Source organism: Haliotis cracherodii, unplaced genomic scaffold (assembly GCF_022045235.1).
Source record: "Haliotis cracherodii isolate W230 unplaced genomic scaffold, xgHalCrac1.p SCAF_11, whole genome shotgun sequence".
Lineage (NCBI taxonomy): Eukaryota > Metazoa > Mollusca > Gastropoda > Lepetellida > Haliotidae > Haliotis > Haliotis cracherodii.
In genome coordinates, this window is record NW_027266266.1 from 41,188,527 (window position 1) to 41,210,399 (window position 21,873).

At 41.6% G+C, this 21,873-nt stretch overlaps 1 protein-coding gene across 1 annotated transcript in view; it reads right to left on the minus strand.

The window, feature by feature from the left end:
• Window positions 1–548: 548 nt before the first annotated feature.
• The window catches only part of LOC139456504 (carbonic anhydrase-like), a 33,292-nt gene continuing 11,967 nt past the window's right edge, over window positions 549–21,873 (minus strand). Inside the window, exons 2-8 of the mRNA XM_071238254.1 lie at window positions 7,729–7,758; window positions 7,374–7,541; window positions 6,998–7,146; window positions 6,079–6,171; window positions 5,397–5,463; window positions 4,110–4,267; window positions 549–3,589 (exon numbers count right to left, since the gene is read on the minus strand). Of these exons, the coding sequence (XP_071094355.1) occupies window positions 3,386–3,589; window positions 4,110–4,267; window positions 5,397–5,463; window positions 6,079–6,171; window positions 6,998–7,146; window positions 7,374–7,541; window positions 7,729–7,758 (869 nt within the window). The 3' untranslated portion in view covers window positions 549–3,385. The remainder of the gene's footprint in view (window positions 3,590–4,109; window positions 4,268–5,396; window positions 5,464–6,078; window positions 6,172–6,997; window positions 7,147–7,373; window positions 7,542–7,728; window positions 7,759–21,873) is intronic.

The following is a 21,873-nucleotide window of genomic DNA, read 5'->3' on the forward strand; positions in this document are numbered from 1 at the left end:
TGAAAAAAGAAAATCTCCGGCGCATTAGAGATTTGTTTCAGTTAAATCTGTCTATTCATCGATTCAGCGGCTTTCTTTTAGAATCACATAATCGCAGAAAAGCTTGACCGATAGGTGTCGGGTGCGAATCGGCATCACTAGAAGCGCAGGTATAATCGCCAACAGAAGAAGCAAGATAACTATGGATTAACGGTTTTGGAAATTAAATAGATCAAAATCACTAAACCGAACACATGTATATCCAATGCGAAACCGGTTCTTATACACAAAGGAGTGTAAACTATTAAATAAATCTTCTATAATGACTTTAACCCTGCCAATGAAAATATTTCATCCATAACGCATTTTCCGACCATTCCCCCTAAACTCAACTTTAAAATTCTTTGTTTATTTGTTGTTTACGCCCCACTCATCAATAATCCATCTATATGACAGCGGTCTGTTAATAATCCAGTGATTGACATAATGAGCATCTATCTACGCAATTGAGATTAATACGACTTTATAAAATGTCACTATTATTTATGTATATTCAACAAAAGACGAGGCATTGTTAGAAAATAATTTATTCATATCTTGGCTTCAACTAATGTACACACCAACTTCACTTCTGTCACGTGTCAGAGCACATCAGGGAGAGTTCACTCCCTTCATCGCCCCGTTTATATGAACACATGTCAGTTATCCAGACACCCATTCTGTGTACACAAATCGAGGTAAACGTTTGCCAGATCACGAGGCAAATAAATTAAAATTTGGGCAAACGATTTCAAATGAGAAACCTTGACAAGAACACTCTTCAAATACAACCACGCATGCGAGCGTCTGGCATTAGCGTTGAACAGATGGACTGCCAGGGGTTAAATCAAGCATGCTCCAACATTTGCTTCGACAGAAATGACCCTCAGCTCTCACACCTTGTCCTCTGTATGTCCAGGGCTCGCTTTTCGGTAAACACACCCCTGGAGCTATTCCCGTGGTTCTCACAATCTCAAATTACCCACCCTTGATTTCCGTTCGCCAATTTGATTGGCTACGCTTCTCTGTCTAACGACCAATCAGAATGTGAGTGACAAACCAGCCTGTTGGGTTGCCGATTAACATCATGGCGGCCTGTCCCATTGATAACTATAGAGTTTGCGAGAAATTCGATATTGATAGAATGACCGAAAGGCAAATGAAAGCCCTCAAAAATCTTTTTGATGGAAAGGATTTATTTATGTCCATTAAAACTGGGGGCTTTTGTTACTCCCTCACTTTTCCGTATCTCTACGTTTAATTGGTCGGTAAATGTTAATGTAAATCAAGGGCAGGTAATTCAAGATTGCGAAAACTGAATGGATTCAGGGATTACCGTAGGTTTACCGAAACGAGAGCCCATGGGGTAGAGAGAATGCTAAAATCTTTGAGCTCACTGCTTGTGTATGGTTCACACGTGAAATCATTTGAAGGTCATGACGTAAGCGCGCATGATTACTGGCTAATTCACTTCGGATAAACGTACACAGTGTTTTCCTTAATCTTACACTAAGCTACTCCTTATATTCCGTATAAGCAATACATTTGACACAAGACAGAACACTGAAGTTGATCTGACCGCTTAGTTAGCACGTGACCACTGCTATAATAACTACGGTAATAATTGCTACACAATATCAGAGAGTGTCGAGCAGACTTATATGTCATGGAAACGCCATAGCTGAAATACACGAAAGGAGTGAGTGAGTGAGTGAGTTTTTATCAACAATTTTTCAGTCATACCTCACACCGAATAAGTGGCTCATTTCATAGACGTTCACCGCTTTTAAGCACGGGTATGGGATTCGAATTCAAGACCACCGGATCTTGAACCATGGGACGTAACTCTCACATCCCATGTCCACCTGTGCCGATTCTTGTCGTTTTTACTTTTGTTAAAGGTAATAACAGTAATTACCCACACAGGTTACTACAAATACATTTCTTCTTATAAACAAAAATACTACTATCTCTTTAGCCTAGAAACGCTTTCTAATAAGGCAGAGAGCTTAAGATTCATATGTGGCCACTGTTGACTGATTGTCTCTTATGCTCGATTGCGCATACGTTAATGTAATGTATGTATTAATTCACAAATAAATGACAAAACATCAAAACAAAGCAAACATAATTCCACCAAAATTGATTGAGCAAGATAATACAAACGTAGGTTAAACCTGATTACATCTGTACAGTAAAGTATTGCACTGTAAAACCGCCCATAACATCGTTTGTTTTAGGGATTGCAAGTGTATCAGCAATAGTAAATGTGGCATTTGTTTTAATTCAATTTCATTCTGTACTGTTCATGCAAGAATGGTAGAAGTAACTAGTGGATGCCAGTGAACAGGCTAGTTAACATAGGATCGGACATACAGTCCATGTTTGGAGTCAAATGACTCATTTATGTTTTATGTTTTACAGTGCAAGGTTAAGGCTTTAGTTCACACTCAAAATAAAACTTAAAACCGCGTAACACTTTCTTTTTAGAATGCAAACAAAATAATATAAATAAATGAAATTTCCAAACATGACAGATGCACAATAATCAAACAACACATCACCGTTCATACCGAGAACAAATTGTACAGAAAAAGTGAAAGTAGAATTCATGTCATGTGACCAAAGGCACTGGCATAAGGCAATACAAGGCACCGTGCAAAATGTTGATTAGTTTAAGAAATCCAGGGAGTATAAATTAAGGTGAAATCCTTAACGCTATGCATTATAAACTGGTCATTAAGATCATCTCGTGATTGGAATATATAAACATTAAATGCAACATAAATGACGTTGTTATAGCGTCATTAGACTGAAAGTGAGCCAATCTGTTTTTTTAAATGGATATTTTTACCATTTAAATGTAAACCATAAATTTCGGAGGTTCATTATGATTAAAGTGTGTCTATAAAATCTCCTCTATTTTATGAATCGCTCGGATTCAGTTCGGATTATTCATCCCTGGTAAGTTTCTTGTAGTCCCTGAACACTACTACAAAGCTCAAATCTTGTGGTTTATGAGTCCATAAACTATTAACCTGTTGGCTAAAAGTGGGCACCAGTCCACAGACTACAGCATCTTCAAGGCACCGTATCTATATATTATGCACATCTAGTATTTGTTACACTTACATATGTCTCAAATAGGACCACTGACAAACATTTTGGTCAAGTCACACATTGCATGTGTAGCTCCTTTTACAGTTTTGTAAACCGTGTTATTTTCTTATCGCAGGTATTCACTAAGAACAAACGGAGAGAGTTATCTCCCATGGAGACTGGTAATGAAAAGGGAAATAACTCTCGCGTTTTTTGGGTTTCCATAATGTCATATAGAAATCCCTGAGAAATGGTCATTGAGAAGCTTTTAGAACATGCGCAACAGAAGGCATGATAGAAGAGCGAAAAGAGCGAGTGACAGATGGACAGAGGGACGGGCACCAGCGTTAGGGTTGAAGTTGGCGTACAGCTTTCGGCTCCCCAGTTGTTGCACGGGGCGGTAGTTGTTGTACATGTTGTTGTTGCCGTCGTCGTTCTGTTCCCCAGCTTGCAGCGTTCGGAATACAGCCATCTATAAGAAACATGTATCCGGATGTTAGTTTTTGTTACATCATCACGGAATTATGTTTGTGATAATATAAATAAAAATAATAATAATAAAAATAAAAATAATAATAATAATAATAATTTAAAAAAATAAAACATCAACCCAATTATTTACGGAAATTAAATAATATCGTTCGATAGCCGATCAACTTGCCGCTTTCAAACCAACTGGGCACACATAGCCAACATCAATCCCGCACAGTATGGGTGTGTGTTGGAAAGCACTTCTCAGAGGTGTCATGTACTGTGATCGATAGAATATTTGTTATTTGTTGTTCAACGTCGTACACAGCAATATTTCAGTTATGTGATTACGATTACGATCTCGAGTCCAGACAAGACAATCCAGTGACAGATGTCATGAGCATCGATCCACGCAATTGATAATTGAAATACGATATAAATAAAAGTTCAACACTTGAACGGGTATTATTTAGCTAAAATACGCACCTAAACATTTTATCAAGGAGGGAAAGCGATCGTACCTGTGCAGATGTGATCTTGATTGTTTGTGGGAAGACGGACCACGTGACGACCTCGTTGCAGTTGGGGGTGGTAAGGCTGCCGGAATAGCGGTAGAACTCGCCGAAGGAAGAAGGAAGAAGTTCATTCAGCATGAATGCTGTCACACTGGTAGTGGCATCTGTGAAACATAAATATTTACATGAATACCATCATCGTCATCATGAATATCCCCATCATCATGAATATCATCATCATGAATATCCCCATCTTCATGAATATCCCCATCATCATGAATATCATCATCATGAATATCCCCATCATCATGAATATATCCATCATGAATATCCCCGTCATCTTGAATATCATCATCATGAATATCCCCATCATCATGAATATCCAATCATCATGAATATCCCCATCATCATGAATATCTCAATCATCATGAATATCCCCATAATCATAAATATCATCATCTTGAATATCATCATCATCTTGAATATCATCATCATGAATATCCCCATCATCATGAATATCCCATCATCATGAATATCCCCATCATCATGAATATCCCCATCATCATGAATATCATCATCATGAATATACCCATCATCATGAATATCCCCATCATCATGAATATCCCCAATAGCCCCATCATCATGAATATACCCATCATCATGAATATCATCATGAATATAATCATCATCATGAATATCATCATGAATATCCCATCCTCATGAATATCATCATCATGAATATCCCCATCATCATGAATATCCCCATAATCATGAATATCATCGTCCTGAATATCATCATCATCATGAATATCAGCAGCAGCAATCATTATCACGTTCATCATTGCTATCCTATATCGTCACAGGGTGGAGGAGTGGTTCCGAGTACGCTCGTCACAGCGAAGACCCGGTTCGAACCCCAATGGTTACATTGTGCGCAGCAAATCGCGACCTGACATTACGGCGTAAACCTGTACTCACTCACGTATTATCGCCACCATCATAATGATCATCATTTCATCAACAAGATTTGTCATTTGGGGACATTTCGTGTCATTGCTGCTGGAGCATTGCTACAAGATAAGTTAATCGGTAGGCATAATCTGAAATATCTGTCAATACCGGGATTTGTTTGAGTGGCGGGTGCTACCTGTAGAGAAGGACATGCTTACCCTTTCGCGAACACCGAGTGTCATCATGGATTTTCAGTGATCCATTCATATAATTTCTCCCTCTATTTTGCATTTTACGCCCAATGGAATCTGGTTATTCTGCATCGCTGACGTTTTATATTACCTTTGGCAGTGACGCTTGGAAGAGCATCAACGATCTTCTGGATGCCAGGGTGGCTGGTGTCACCAATCTGCAATGGTTACAATGCAAGTTACATCCTTTCAACCACCAATATTGAAAAGTGAGTGTGTATGGTTTTACGCCGCTTTTAGCAATATTCCAGCAATATCACGGCGGGGGACACCAGAAATGGGCTTCACACATTGTACCCATGTCGGGAATCGAACCCGGGTCTTCGGCGTGGCGAGCGAACGCTATAACCACCAGGCTACCCGACCGCCCCAGTATTGAAAAGGATTCATTTGTCTCTTGTCTCGTCAGCACAAAATATCGGGCAATTACTATGGGATAAATTATTCGCCAGAGTCATATTTCGTGTTTGATATCAGACACTACTATAGCTGTGGACTAATCGGTTATAACGAAGTGTAGTTTATTACGAACTTTAATCATTCAGAAATGATGATTAACATTTTTGTTCATGAAAGAGTCGAACTTCGGATATAACAAACTGTGGGTACTTCGCAGTTCGACACATCCGGAGCACACCTTCCCTGAGCTGTGGTTATAATCGTCCTGTTCGTAACACTCTGTCGTTTAATAGATACGTTCACGAAAGTATTCAGTTGTCTCTATGGTAAAAAAATGCAATGAGGGTAAGGCACACACAAGAAATACTTTTTACCTCGAAGAAGAAACCAAGGACGGCAAGGCCGTCGGAGTGGCCTGCTGCATCGGAGACGCCGCTGTAGGTGGACTTGTAGTTGACGATGTGCATCTGGAAACGATGAAGTGTGAAGTCAATGAATTGGAAATCTTTGCGATACGTATCACGATGCGATACTTATTACGATATTTACCCGATGTTCGATACATATCGCGATATTACCCCGATGTTGGATACATATCGCGATCTTTACCTCAATGTTCGATACATATCGCGATATTACCCCGATATCGGATACATATCGCGATCTTTACCTTAATTTTCGATAAATATCGCGATATTACCCCGATGTTCGATACCTATAGCGATATTTACCCCACGATGTACTACGGCCTTCACATTACGATGTGATACAAACCCTAATGCCGATACATGTCGGGTATTTACCGCAATTTTCGAAACACGTTGCGATATTTACCTAGCATCAGGACCTGTATTAATTTAAGGTACAGTGAAGTTATCTCACGCTTAACCACATATCCCGACATTTTCCCAATGTTCAATACATATCGTGATACGATATGTTTCATATGTCATATTCGATAATATTATTTAATAACCACACGCCATGATGTATATGATAGTATTTATTTAAGAAACGACTTTAATGTGTTTATGGTGGTATGTACGTCAAAACTGGTGTGTATACATTGTAAATATATTTAACAATAAGATACGCTCGCGATGCAGAAAGTCGAGTGAGGGAGATGGAGATATCAGAACAGCAAGTCACCTAGTATGAAAGATAACAACAGATAACAACTACTGATACGCGACTTGCTGTTGTTAGTGTATGACGTTACCGTCAGCGACTTAACGTCAGCTATTGCGGAGACGGTGGATAGCCAAGGCGTTACGGTGTTCGCTAGAAACCAACCTCCATTGGGAATCGATTTCCATCCACGGTGTGTTCAGATCCCACTGCATCGGTTTTGCCCCAGTGAAAGTGCAGCTGGGCAGTGTTATAATCTCCAGTCAGACCTCCCCCTGACACCTTGACCGATGCCCCTGCGATATTCATCTGGGCTGAAGAAGAAGGGGTGAGAATAAACTGACATTTACTCTTGTTGTAACTCGATGTTTTATACTGAAACCAATAAATATATTGAAAACATCAACGAATACTGTTCCAAAATATAGTTTTATGGTTTTTTTTGTCAACGCACTTCGCTGGCCTGTTCGGTGCTTACACTATCGATCACTGGTTTGTTTGACCCAGGTTGTGTACCTGGAAATGTAGGCACTTTTCTCACCTGTGTGGCCATTGTTAACAAGGTCGAGGGTCAACGCTGTTGTGGTGTCAAACTTGTCCAGGGTGAAGGGGGCTAGGGTTGACAAGGTGGCGTCAGTGGGGACGATGTTGATGGGGGACTGACTCGACAACCCGCATGTTGCGCTGACGTCGGTCCAATGACTGGGGCCTGGAGAAAAAGCAGATCAATGCGTGAAGTGAGTGTGTTTCTCTTAACGCCGCTTATCAGTATTTCAGTTATATCACGGCGGACCGCCTCCGGCCGCGTCATACCAAAAGACGTTAAAAGATGGTACTTGTTGTTACCCTGTCTGACGATGACTGAATTTGAAATAATTCTGACGACCAACACTTACCGTGAGCGCCGAAATAGCCCCAAGAGGATCCTGCAAACAAAAAGAAGTTCATAAGAAGGGTATTTGATCTTAGAAATTATCTATAAATGCAAGAAAAAGTATACAATATCGTAACACTTAAGGTGAGTGAGTGAGTTGTGTTTAACGCCGCTTTTTTCATGGCGTGTCAGCTTAATGTGAGAGGAAAGCCCGAAATGATGCAGGTCTCTGACGTTTACCACTTCGGTGAAACCCACAAACACGGGTATGGTGCTGAAAACCTAGAAACATAATCGGGGCGAACCGGGATTCGAACCCACAATCATAGGTTTCTGGTGTGCCCAAGAGACGCAACAGCGAGTTGCGGCGCCTTAGGCGACTGGGCCACCCGTGCCCTCTAACAATTAATGAAGTTTGGCGGCCACCTTAGAATTTCGATGCTAACATTTAAAGTCTTCTTCTTAGTCCAAGCAGAACCTGACATGCAAATTGCTGTGGCTGTGCCACCCTATATTTTCCGTTCTGCCCAGCCCTTACTGTAATGATATAGCTCTAAATGAAGCAAGTCTATATTTCCCTCAGGATCAGGTCCAATGTCACTGAGGCTCCTTTTCAATTTAAAAGGGAGTAGCTTGTTTCTAACAAAAATATATATTTCAGAGACTAAGCATAAGTCAAAGCGTTAGTTAACATTCAACCATGCTGTCTTCAAAGGCCACCACTTGGAACACGAGGTGCCTGTTTCATGTCAAGAAATCGCATCAGATCGGATGCCTTGGAGTAGTTTCTTTGTGATAACCCCGACTGGTGGCTGTGTAGGCTGGCGCTTTGCGATATCTCCCGTTAAATATACCACCCACGAGAGAAATGTACGGAAGCCTTTTAGGGCCACTTGTTAATTTCTTGAAATTTCAAGATACAAAGTTTGAATTTCAGGATATATACTAAGTTGTAATTTCAAGATAATAATCCTAACGTTTCAAGATAATAAGTCAAAATTTGTATGTATGTTGAAATTTCAACTAAGTATTCTCGAAAAAAAGAAGTGGCCCTAAAAGGTTTCGGTAGATGCACACGCCTCCACCGCACTCGAGCGGTAACTGGCCCGTTTGTAACGATGCGAAGGCTGGCTTGCCATTCGCTTGTTATCAAGTCAGAGATTGACGTCATTTATATACCAAAGGATAATAACTCTCCGTTTGTATATGTGCTGCAAACAGCTTACATGCTAAAACAAGAGGTGCTCTGTTGCCCTGTTGTGAGAGTTTCTCAAGTGAAATATACACCCCGAAAATGCACTAAGGGACCCACCCTTTGATATTCTGGGGGTGTAAGCAGGGATTTTCCTATCCCTACTCATATGTGACCTCGTATCTTTACAATAATCCCAGCGGTTTAGCGACACCACGGCACTACGTCACGAAAACGCTGAACAAATATTGGCTCAATTAAGGAAATGGCTGATGAAAAGTATAAAAAGGCATTTGCATTTTCTCGTTCGGATGACTAAATAAACTTTTCTAGTGCCGCAAATAGCTAGGTCAGTGTCACAGTTTGATATAACCCTCAAAATAAACATCAACCTACGACTCATATTATTTATTCATGCACCTGTGTTTCTCGATGACGCTGTTATATTTCCTGTGTTGATTTTACTATTCAAAAAGTTTGTGTGTCACATCTAAAGGAATAGTTATTGTTTAAATCAAGGAATATCAAAGACGAATATCTCCCCTGCATATTGTTGTCAGTCTACCACTTCGCGCTCAGACTGCACCGTATCCACAAATAGCTCTATTAAACATTTTTTTATAGATGTGATTCAAGGTTAATTTGTCATTTTATCATAAATTCTAGTCGCAAAGCAAAGCTTGTCGGAAACAGGTGTACTTGTATATTTTCTGTATATAAACACACGTCAATTATGTGCCTTGAAATTTTGGAAATAATCAATTTCATGAAGCGTATGTAATACAGCCACGTCAATTTACACTAACAAGTATCCATCTTCAAGAGATCTAAGGATGAAAATCTCTTCAACTCGTGTCTATTTCACAGGCTTTGGAGATTGCGTTCTGTCGTCACCGAAATTGGCTATATATATATCGGAATGGGATTTCAAGTAGTGCAGATAATGTGATCCGACAGAATGGAGGCAGATGAACATAGGTTTCTGGCGTTCCAAAGGGAAGCAACTAATCACAGCGAATTTCGGAGCCAAAGACGACTAGGCCCCGTGCTCCTAGGGCGTGAGTCCACAGGAGTATAAACCTTCATACAGTGAGAGTCAAACGGTGTGAACGTTGGAGCTTGCATTATTATTTTAGTGAAAGCGTGAGTTTGTTTAACGCCGCTTTAAATCGGGGCGAAACGGTATTCGAACCCACGTTCATCAGTTTCTGTCGTGGCCAAGGGACGCACCTCTTCACAGTGAATTGCGGCTAAATAGACGGCAAGGACACAGTGCCCCTCGGTGAATAAATATTACCTTAATTATCATATTATTATAAAAATAATGTCACGCTTTTACCACATTCGTGAAAGCCACGAGCACGGACATGGTGCTGACAAACCTAGAAACATAGTCGGGGCAAACCGGGATTCGAACCCACGGTCATGATTGCTGGAGTGCCTATAGGACGCAACTTTGCACAGGGAATTGCGGAGCTCTTAATTCAAATGACTACCGTTTCGATCACCTATTTAAGTGAAAATCATTTCTGAAGTTTAAGGGAGTGAATGAGTGAGTTGGGTTTAACGCCGCTTTTAACAGTATTCCAGTTATATCGCGGCGTGTCAGCTTAAATTGGGAGGAAAGCCCGAAGTGATGCAGGTCTCAGACGTTTACCACTTGGGTGAAACCCATGAGCACGGGTATGGTGCTGACAAACCTAGAAACATAATCGGGGCGAACCGGGCTTCGAACCCACAATCATAGGTTTCTGGCGTGCAACATATAAGGATTATATAGATTCTTATCGCCCCGGGATAAGTTGTTGACGAAGGATATAAAAAACTTGATAGTTTCACACAATAAGAAAAAGCATTATCTGCAGTGTCAACCCGCGGTCATCGCCATTGGAGCTCGAAGCAAGCCTTGCAAGACCAACCATGCATGTGACATGTGAATTCAGTATAGCCAAGGTCGCCTCATTTGACAATATCCACACTTCATTGTGGGATTTAGGCTGTCATACTGGGTGTGGTAAACGAAGGTGAACCGGGCGGGCCACAATCGCACAGCAAGCCCCCAGCTGGAGAGTGTCGCGTCATTACCATAGAGCTGAAGGGGGGAAACACTTGCAATTCACTAAGTAGGTGTATTTCTCAGGCACCATAAACAAGGATATTAACTCTTTATCATTTGTAATTGAAGTGAATAGATTGTGGCGTCTTACACAGACACTTTCTCAGGATAATAGAAAGCGGTGTCTTGTGTGTCCAGTTTCCTCCGGTCAAGCTTCAATGATCTCCGTGCATGTTTGAATTTGTTTGGGAAGAAATGGGACATCTTGCATGGATCAAATGGCATGGAATAATGGCTAAATCATTTTCGTATAATGTACTCGAGTATGTGACATTTATTCGACTATTTGACATGCGTGGTATTATCATTATTAAATTATGGTATTTTAAGGATGGGTGGGGTCACGGTCAGGGGTAAACCTCCAAAATTGATTGATATTGATTATATGAATAAAGTGACCTTTGATTTTGAAAGGTGACAATTTTCCCACGCATCTATATTTAGAATCGAAAGGTGTGAATTGAGCAACATGACTACAATTATTTTCTTTGTCGTGTCAGATTCACCTCTTGTGGGTTCAGTTAGACCCCATTGCTTGTTTGTTTTCTTGGGTTTATTTGTTTGTTTGTTAATATATATGCAGAGGCTCCTAACAGAAGTGGTACGGGAAGCAGGATGTCTATCATATTATTTCTTGACTGCCGTGTGTTCAGCGGCGTTGGTTCACGACGGGAACACAAGACTGGTTATATATGTGTGTACACTGGGAATCGAACACGGTTTGGATGCTTTGTTGTTTTACGCCGCACTCAGCAATATTCCAGCTACATGACGGCGGTCTGCACATAATCGCGTCTGGACCAGACATTCCAGTGATTGAGTGATTGAGTGAGTGAGTATGGTTATACGCTGCTTTTAGCAATATTCGAGCAATATCACGGCGGGGGACACCAGAAATGGGCTTCACACATTGTACCCATGTCGGGAATCGAACCCGGGTCTTCGACGTGAAGAGCTAACGCTTTAACCACAAAGCTAAACGACCGCCCTTCCAGTGATTGACATCACGAGCATACATCTACGATAACATGCATCAACCAAGTCAGCGACCCTGACCACCCGATCCCGTTAGTCGCCTTTTACAAGCATAGTCACCTTTTACAGCAAGCATGGGTTGCTGGAGACCTATTCTACCCGGATTCTTCACGGGTCCAACACACATACGGTTACATACTGGCGTGAACCTTCTATTCATCTATTTATCTATTCATCAAACAAAATTCTCAATTCGCCTTTTAAATTATGACCTGCAGGGAACCAGGATGTTTATTTGCAGGGTTGGTCTCTGTGTTATATGAAGTGCAAGTATATTTTGGATTTAATTCAGATTTTTTCAAAAATACGAATAACCGGGAAGGCGGAGAACAAAAGTTCAAATCTTTCTTTGGAGACGCGAGAAAGGCTTTGATCAACCATGTAAATGTCACAGGTGATTCGGCGCGACAAAAATAATATCACCAAGGGCGTATGGAGGGTAAACATTACCGTCATCAAACCAAGAACAACAAGGCGTGTCTAATGTTGTGACAGTCTAAAAAATATGTGAAACCCGACATACTTGATCCGACAACAACGATTTTTAACTTGGAATATGTGGTTTAAAGTGACCCAGACGCAAAAATGAAATAATCTATGGGGTCGCAATCGCTCTGCGGAGTTGCTTCCCTTAGTCCTGTCAGGATTCGGTAGATGAGAGTTCGATTTCTAAGCGGGTGCTGCTAATGGTCAGCACCTCGTCGTCGCTACTGTGCTTCACAAAAGTGGTAAAAGAATATTAAATTTCTGAAAATGGATTAGTGAAGTGAGTGAGTGAGTTGGGTTTAACGCCGCTTTTAACATTATTCCAGTTATATCGCGGCGTGTCAGCTTAATGTTGGAGGAAAGCCCGAAGTGATGCAGGTCTCAGATATTTACCACTTCGGTGTAACCCACGAGCACGGGTATGGTGCTGACAAACCTAGAAACATAATAGGGCGAATCGGGATTCGAACCCACAATCATAGGTTTCTGGCGTGTCGAAGGGACGCAGCTTAGACGACTGGGCCACCCGTGCCCCCTGAAAATGGATTAAGAGAGAGGCGTCTTCCAAAAAGATAATCTATATCACCTAAGTTCATTTAAAATGTTTCGTTTGGGTGAGCCATGAATTGAACAAAAAAAAATCAAAAAAGAAATATTTTTGACAAATATCGTTTGACGATTATCATAATACTTTAATGGTATATGATTAGTTAATAAAATTAAATAATCATGATGTCATATTGAATATTTCAGATTTAATAATTTTAGAGCTGACTCAAACCTTTAAGGTTGTGCAAAGGCGTTAGCTGAGGGTATTTCTTACACTGACGCACCTGTTATAAAGATCAGTGAAATTTCAGCTTCACTACTGCCGTTTTGATAATATTTAGATTTTGAAATGGTATCGCTTTCAATCTTCAGGCTTTTAATAACGAGTGCGACCACCACGTGCAAAGTTCACCGATGACATCACTAACAATGGCGGGAGGTAAAATCGGGTTGCCCGAGCTGATCACGCATGCTTGTATTGTGGCAGACAGTGAATAATTTATACATTACTAGAAAGGCTTTTCATAATTGATGGCTTGGCGGAACCTGTCTCATGCACGGCGTTGTATTTCTGTGGCGATACTGGCAAAGATCACAAGGGCACATAATGCAGACATGTGATCGGCCCACATCGGACAATCACTCCGCACATATCGGGCATACTATCAGCACATATGGTACATACAACCAGCACACATCGGACCTTTAATCAGAACACATCGGACATGAACATCTGACATGCGTTCCGCACAACATAGGACATTAACTTCGGAGATACGCGAAAGCACTCCGCACACATCGGACATGCACACTTCATATTCAAAACTAGTAGTATTTTTTTATATCCTATTCGGTTTAAAATGCCCTGATATGAACAGGGTGGCGGGTGGCCCAGTTGTCTAAGGCCCCGCAATTCGTTTGGCAGAGTGGCGTCCCTTTGGCGTACCAGAAACCTATAATAAAGGTTCCGTATCCCAGATTCACTCAAATTATGTATCTAGGTTTGTCAGCACCTTACCCGTGCTCGTAGATTTCACCGAAGTGGTAAACGTCTTGACCTACATCACTTCGGTCTTTCCTCCCATTAGCTGACCCGCATTGATATGGTTGAAATAATGTTCAAATCGGCGTTAAACTCTGCACAGCTTAATAAGCGATTGGGTCAGTCCTGCTATCGGCGGGAGATTTAAAAAAGGGCAGATTTATAAAAACCCAATAAACGTGGACTTAAAAAGGCAGTATAGCGATTATTGTTTGGATTTCAAAATACTTGTGTCAGCGTATAACGTTAAAGAAACGAATACAATGAGTATGAACGCTAGTTCATCACTTACATCATGTTCAGACCCGTTCTCATGACCTCTATACCGGAAGTACCATAACAAGCCGGAAGCCAACAGTCAGAAGCCGATAACAACGTATTCGGAAGTTCTTAGATTCGGACACTTGACCGCTGCCCACTCATCGGAAAACGATTTATATATAGTACGAACTGTGGAGGATGGGCGTGTATTGTCATATTAAACAGCACTTGTCAGATAACATTGAATTGGGACCCGCGTGAATTGTTAAATGGGGATCGCGAGGTTACAGTGTGTGTCTGACCTCGCCGATTGCTTGACAGGTGAGGTGAGGTGAAATGGGGTTTAACGTCGTGTCCAAGATTATTGCACTTATATAGCGACGTGCATGCACGTATGTGTGTTTGGCTGCTTGAACTAGTCCTGACTAATACCGAATTCTATAGTGCTAGCCAACTGAGATACCATGCCGCAGTTTAACTTGAATACCCCACTCAGGAACAGTAGACCGACTCCTAGCCGACCTTAATGCCGAGCACCACCAGGGTAACAACGAGTACCATCTTTTAACGCCTTTTGGTATGTCGCGGCCGGGGATCGAACCCATAACTTTCGCTCCCCGGGCGGACGCTCTACCACTAGATCACGGAGGCGGTCCGAGACCCGGATGTGTTCTAGCTGCCACTATATATAGACCTCGTTATCTTTCCAAATAGATACTTGTTTTTGAAGCTGTTCCCGGGGGCTAAACAAAAGTTCGCTTTTTATGCCAACGTAAAGCAATGACTATATATAAAAGTTTTGCCCAGAGGAGTGCTCATGTGACGGTGTTCAGTGGCTCTCGTCAATTCCCTTGGGAAACTGAAAGATGTGACTGAATCTGCACTTATCCAGGTGGTACGATTCTAATATTTAATTTAATTATATATAATTATCTTTGATCCCCACCTAGCATGATTAATAGAGTACTCATAGTCATAATCATGAATTGTCAACAAATTCAGGTTCGTATGCTGACGTGGTTTTTATGCAATTATACAATGCATCCACAACTGCCAAACAATCACATATCACGGCTCTCCAGTTCGGTCAGATAGGTGCACCTTCTCGTGCATTCAAAAATGACAACGCCTTTCCAATCGGCTAAGCTCAATCCCGCAGTGTAGGTAACGGACTAGATCCGATTGAACACTTATACCCCCATTACACCGGACGGCGACCTTTCTGCGAAAGTTCTGCGTTCTTAAGTTTTGCCAGGTCGGCGTTGAAGGCAGAGGGGTCGCAGAACGGTCGCGTAGAGCACACATGGGAGGCAGAGGGAACGCTCAGCCATCGCCAAGAGCGCCACTGTCGCTGAAAAGTTTTGAACCTGCTTAAAACAGTCGCAGTGAGATCGCCGTCGATGTAAGTCGCTCAAGGGAGGCAGAACGGCGGCAGAGGGAACGCAGAGGGAACGCAGAGGAGACGCAGAGGGAGCGCAGAGATATCGCACAGTGAACGCCTAGGTCGTTCAGGGAACGCAGTGACATTGACAAAAGTAACATTTTTAGTCGCAGAAGGAAGGCAGAACGGTCGTATGAGAGATTACACCAAAAGAGAGTTTTCTTGAGTATGGCGACCCCACTGCGCTCTAGTCACATTTTAGGACGCAGATGGAGCGCAGAGCGAGCGCCGTTTGGTGTAATGGCCCCTTTAGTGAATACATATAAAAAATGGTCTCTGATTTCGAAAGTAATGTGTAAAACATTCCCAGACATTTCTTGACAATATATTTTCAGCTTTGGGAGCGGTGTATAAATTTAATGTCTTGTATTAGTAAACTGTATTTTCACTGCCAAATCTAAACGTTATTTTCAAAATAGTGTCGAACCCGCCCTAAGGTCACAGGTTCAGGTCATTGCTTCTTTTATCACCTGCTAGCCGATTTTTTTTTTTATTACAGTTAAATATGAACTGATACAGCCACGAACAAGCCATGGGCTATTTGAAAAGTCGTTGCTCTTATCTATCGATGTCCAAGTCCTGATAATGTCTCACACAACGTTGTTGTCTGCAGTATATCACTTGACTGGTTTTGCCCTTCCGATGAAGAGTATTGATTAACATACGATAATCCTCACATTTGCCTGGCCTAAAACTAACGCGAGTCAAACCCTCTGGTAATTGATGCATACAACAGATAGTTTCAATCGTAAACGACTTCGTTCACATTTTTACTCCCTTTTCAATAAAAAGGTTTTTATTTTCATTTTTCCTCGGTTACAGTGAGTGAGTGAGAACGGTTTTACGCCTCTTTTAGCAATATTCGAGCAATATCACGGCGGGGGACACCAGAAATGGGCTTCACACATTCTACCCATGTCGGGAATCGAACCCGGGTCTTCGGCGTGATGAGCGAACGCTTTAATCTCTAGGCTACCCGACCGCCCCCGGTAACAGTGAAATTTCGTTAATGCGGACAGAACCTTTACAGTGAAATAATCCGGATATCAAAGTATGTAATTAAGGGATCATCCCTTAGCAAATATATATGCAGAGGCTCCTAACAGAGGTGGTACGGAAAGTAGGATGTCTATCATATTATTTCTTGACTGCCGTCTGTTCAGCGGCGTTGGTTCACGACGGGAACACAAGACTGGTTATATATGTGTGTACACTGGGAATCGAACACGATTTGGATGCTTTGTTGTTTAACGCCGCACTCAGCAATATTCCAACTACATGACGGCTGTCTGTAAATAATAGAGCCGGGACCAGACAACCCAGTGTTTGATAACATGAGCATCGATCCACGCAATTGGGATCGATGACATGCATTTACCAAGTCAGCGCACCTGACCACCCGATCCCGTTAGTCGCCTTTTACGACAAGCATAGTCGCCTTTTACGGCAAGCATGGGTTTCGGAAGACCTATTCTACCCCGGATTCTTCACGGGTCTCTTACATTGGCGTCAAGACGGGGGGCTTTAATCACAGCATTAAGACTAAATGGTCGTGTTCGTTTAACAAAGTTCACACCAACATCATTTTCGATGAAGATACAATATAACCTTATCATGCACAAATAATTAGCCGATGTGACGTTAAATTGTAACTCACTCACTCTCTCACTCAAACAATTAGCATTGTATCGGGTATGAAAAAAGTGACATTCCTCAGATGTCGTAAATTCCCGTAACCAAGACCCGAAGTGTCTGTAATCAGCACAGGCATGTTCAATCATTAGTATCTCGGATACAAAAGTGACTTTCCCCAGATCTCGTAAATAACACAAGCTGTCTGAGTCGACCGAACTAGGTACGTTCTTCGGAGTCGGAGCTCCTGAGAAACTGCAGCCCGCTTTGGGATACAGTGATGGTAGACACGTAACAGACACAGGAAACAGATGTGTGGGTTTGTATAAACCTCGAGTAAACAAGTGTAGCTTTCCTCGGCGAATACCGTTTATCAATTAAAACAGACACGTACAGGGCTTACATAATGTGTACAAAGGCCCCCATCGAGTAGTATCATAAGCCGATGTTGACATCTGTAGCTATTCTGGTAAAAGTAGCAAGGTAGGGTTTGAATAATGATAATGAGAACGAAATGAACGGGGAGGTATATGTTACATTGACAAATACATATTAATAAATGATTATATATAATGATCTTATTAAAGACCTAATTCTGCGAAAAGGTAATAACGAAATTCCCAAGTGAGAAGTGTGCAATATTCGAGCTGTGGACCGGCGTCCTGTAATTTAAAGCGTCTGGTACACACTAGTCTGTCTTACAGACCCTGATACAAATATATCAAATACAGCCCATGCAAGTCTATAATGTTTGGCAAGTCTAGATTACTGCAGTATCTGAAAATGAAGAGAGTCACTGGGCTCCTTTTACTATATTTTTTTAAGATAACTGAACAACTGTTTTTTTTCTGTACGATATGTTCATTTCAGAGACTAGACGTTAGTCTAGGTACACACAAACAAGTGATGAAAACATGAACACACATTGTGGGGAATCGAACCCGGGTCTTCGGCGAGATGAGCGATCGCTTTTGCCACTAGGCTATCCCACCGCCCAATTGTTTTACATTTTCTTTTAAAAGATAATTGAAAGGTGTCCATGGAATGTCTTCAGATCTAGACTTGCCTAAGTATTATAGACTTGTTTGAAGTTTTCGAATATTTCTTTCAGAGTTGGCGAACCAATCGAATACAGCTTGCTGTTGTACCCAATCAGTGAACAAACAATTACTATTCGAAAATCACACTTTGTCATAAATCAGTCTGTCACGTATTGAACGCTAATATCAGAATTCCACTGCGGGCGAGTTCGTTATCTTCGCCATCTGTGAACTCTCCAGTACTTTGTAATCTAAAACAATTGTAGCTGACTAAGAGAAAACAGATACTCTGCCTTGTGGAGAGTTTGACAGGTGAGATTATCAACATCAAACACGACCAAACGAGTTAATGCATTTTCTATGGCGTGGTTTCATATCCGAGCAATCGTGAAGGACAATTTGGGTCGAAATCTTCATTTGTCAAAAGTCAGTGTTACGAAACTTCTAAGTTACCCTGGATACATTGTTTCGGCTGATGTAACAACGGGAGAATGACAACGGCAGTCAGCGACTGTTCCAGATAACGGTGATGGAGATTGCAAGACTTCGCAATTCAGAGATTACCCTTCTGCGCTTCCATACCGTACGTTCCGACCACGTCTTCCAAGCATGAGCCATATATATCTACCAAGATATTTCTCCTCATTACCGCACAAAAGTACCTGTTGTTCTTTTCCCTAAGTAGTGAGTCGTCAGCATTTCCAGATATATTCGTTGCATGGGTACAGTGTGTGAAGCCCATTTCTGTTGTCCCGGTCTTGATATTGCTGGAATATTGCTAAAAAAACGTCGCAACATCATACTCACCTCACTCACTCACTCACTCACTCAATACGTGTGAGGGCAGAATAGAGGAAAAACTTGCGATGATAATATTTAGTTCATTGTGTTTTTTAGAATTGCAAAATTTCAAAATCGTCTCTAATACATTGAAAAACTAAATCTAAGGTTTTTACGGAATGCCGAAGTGGTGCCAATATTGGACGTTTGCCATTTTGGTGAAACCCACGAGCAGGGGCATGATGTTCACAAACCTAGAAACATAATAAAAGTGAATATGTGATTCGAATCCATGATGCCAGGTTACTGATACGTCAGAGGGACGCAACTCTGCACAACGAATTGCGGGGCCTGTGTCGCCTTTGATGATGAAGGGGTATAATTCATCGTTATTTACAAACGGGACAACTAGGATAGATACATTGCATAACTGAAAGGTTTCTATCATCTTACAAAAGATCAAGGGGATGTAAGGGGTTGCGAGTTTTCGTCCCATTAAACAGAAACAACAGTGAGAGAAATACGATAAAAAAAAATGTGTAAGTTTTGGGGAAAATCGAATTCCGGGAATAATTAATGCACAACCCCCTTGCTAGATACGCCCCTGATATAATTGGATCATGGCGCCGTGGGTGCTTCGACGCTCTGGTAAACAATTTATTTGCAGTGTAAACTTTGATTTCGTTTGGCAGCTATACGATTTGTTGCAGGCTTAATAGGGCCTAACACTTGACCTGGGGAATTAATGACTAGACCGAAAACCTATACATACACCACACGCACGATTTCTTCTCACAAATTCGGGATGTGGCCCGGGGGTGGGGGTGGGGGTGGGGGTGGGGGTGGGGGTGTATGGTGTGTATGGTGTGTATGGAGGGTTACAGGCCCCAAAATATACCATCACAAAATACAATGTCTGCAGTACACAAATGTTCAATGTTCTTGTCTGCAGTGAAGATGAGGATGTCGTCACTAACACGGTGTAGGAACTGGTCGCCTCCCTCAGTCTGGGAGTATTAAATTAGGAGTATAATTAAAATGTGGGACACTCATATACAGGTATCGGTAATCGGATTAATTAATTATTACCCGCTAGAATAGGTGAAATGCACTCAGCTGAAAATGTGGCTCTACCGGCAATAGCCATTTCTGAAATGTGGCTCTCCCGGCTAGACACCGTATGGAGGGGCAGTGACTTTTAACTCACGAAGGGAGAAGAAAACAGCTAGTAAGGGACATAAAGGTTGGGGGGGGGGGGGGGGGGGGGGGGGGGGGGGTGTGTGTTATGGAAGGGCGGTGACCTATTAACGACGGGAAAAGAGGAAACTCGGGAACAGCTATTAACAGACATGTTCCTCTCTACGGGAACTGACTGCGTCAGGTGATTGTGGTAAAATATCAGTATGGCTTAGACATTTACACGAAGGCGTTTAGTGCAACAGGAAAATACGATATAATTCGGTTATGATTATTTTGTAAGGCCATGAAAAGTGAAATAAATGTTTCTCATTATAGTGAGGGTCATTTAAAACGCGTCATGTGACGATTGTTTTCAGGACGAGGTTATTTTCCGAGCTAACGCTTTAACCACTAGGCTACCCGACCGCCCCTGATTGCAAATAAACTTCTGTTGAGAATTTTGTTTGATGAATAGATAACAAAGGTTCACGCCAGTATGTAACCGTATGTGTTGTTGGACCCGTGAAGACGCCGGTGTAGAATAGGTCTTCAGCAACCCATGCTTGCTGTAAAAGGCAACTATGCTTGTCGTAAAAGGCGACTAACGGGATCGGGTGGTCAGGCTCGCTGACTTGGTTGAAGCATGTCATCGATCCGAATTGCGTAGATCGATGTTCATGATACTAATCACTGGATTGTCTGGTTCAGACTCGATTATTTACAGACCGCCGTCATATAGCTGGAATATTGCTGAGTGCGGCGTTAAACAACAAACCAATCAACCAACCAACGTATGTGTGTTGCATCACGTTAAAAGCCAAATGTGTTAGTATCTTAGCAACTGGTACATGTATGTTCTTCAACTCAACAACGTACTTCTATACCACTATAACATTTCAAGAAAGTGCACATTCACTAAGGGATTATTTCCTAAACTGTACTGTAAAAAAGAAATAAAAAATTGTAAAACAAAACTATACCAAATTTGCTCAAACCATAACATCTAGCCCCGTATCCATGGCAACACATTTCTCCACGTGAGCCAGGCCAACTTACTTTCATCCTCCCGCAGACCAATGGTTGTCTAATCAAATAGAACACGTCTTTTCATCTTTAACTTACAACTAATTGCGTTTCTCGTCAGATTTATGAACACTCGTTAAGGGTTTGGCAGAAAGAAGGTTAACGTGCAGAGATACGAATCCCGATACAGGGCCATGACGTTATGAACACACGCCTGGATCGAGGACACCAGAATCTGACCTGATATCTCAAACAGCGTGTGGTGAATCGCAGTAGAAATTTCAATGTTTACTGAACAGATTATTATTTAAATGTGCAATGTTTGCTTGTCTTGTTAAGTCGAAAGTAAAACTGGAAAAGAGTTTTGCATACTAATGTCGGATTACGAGTA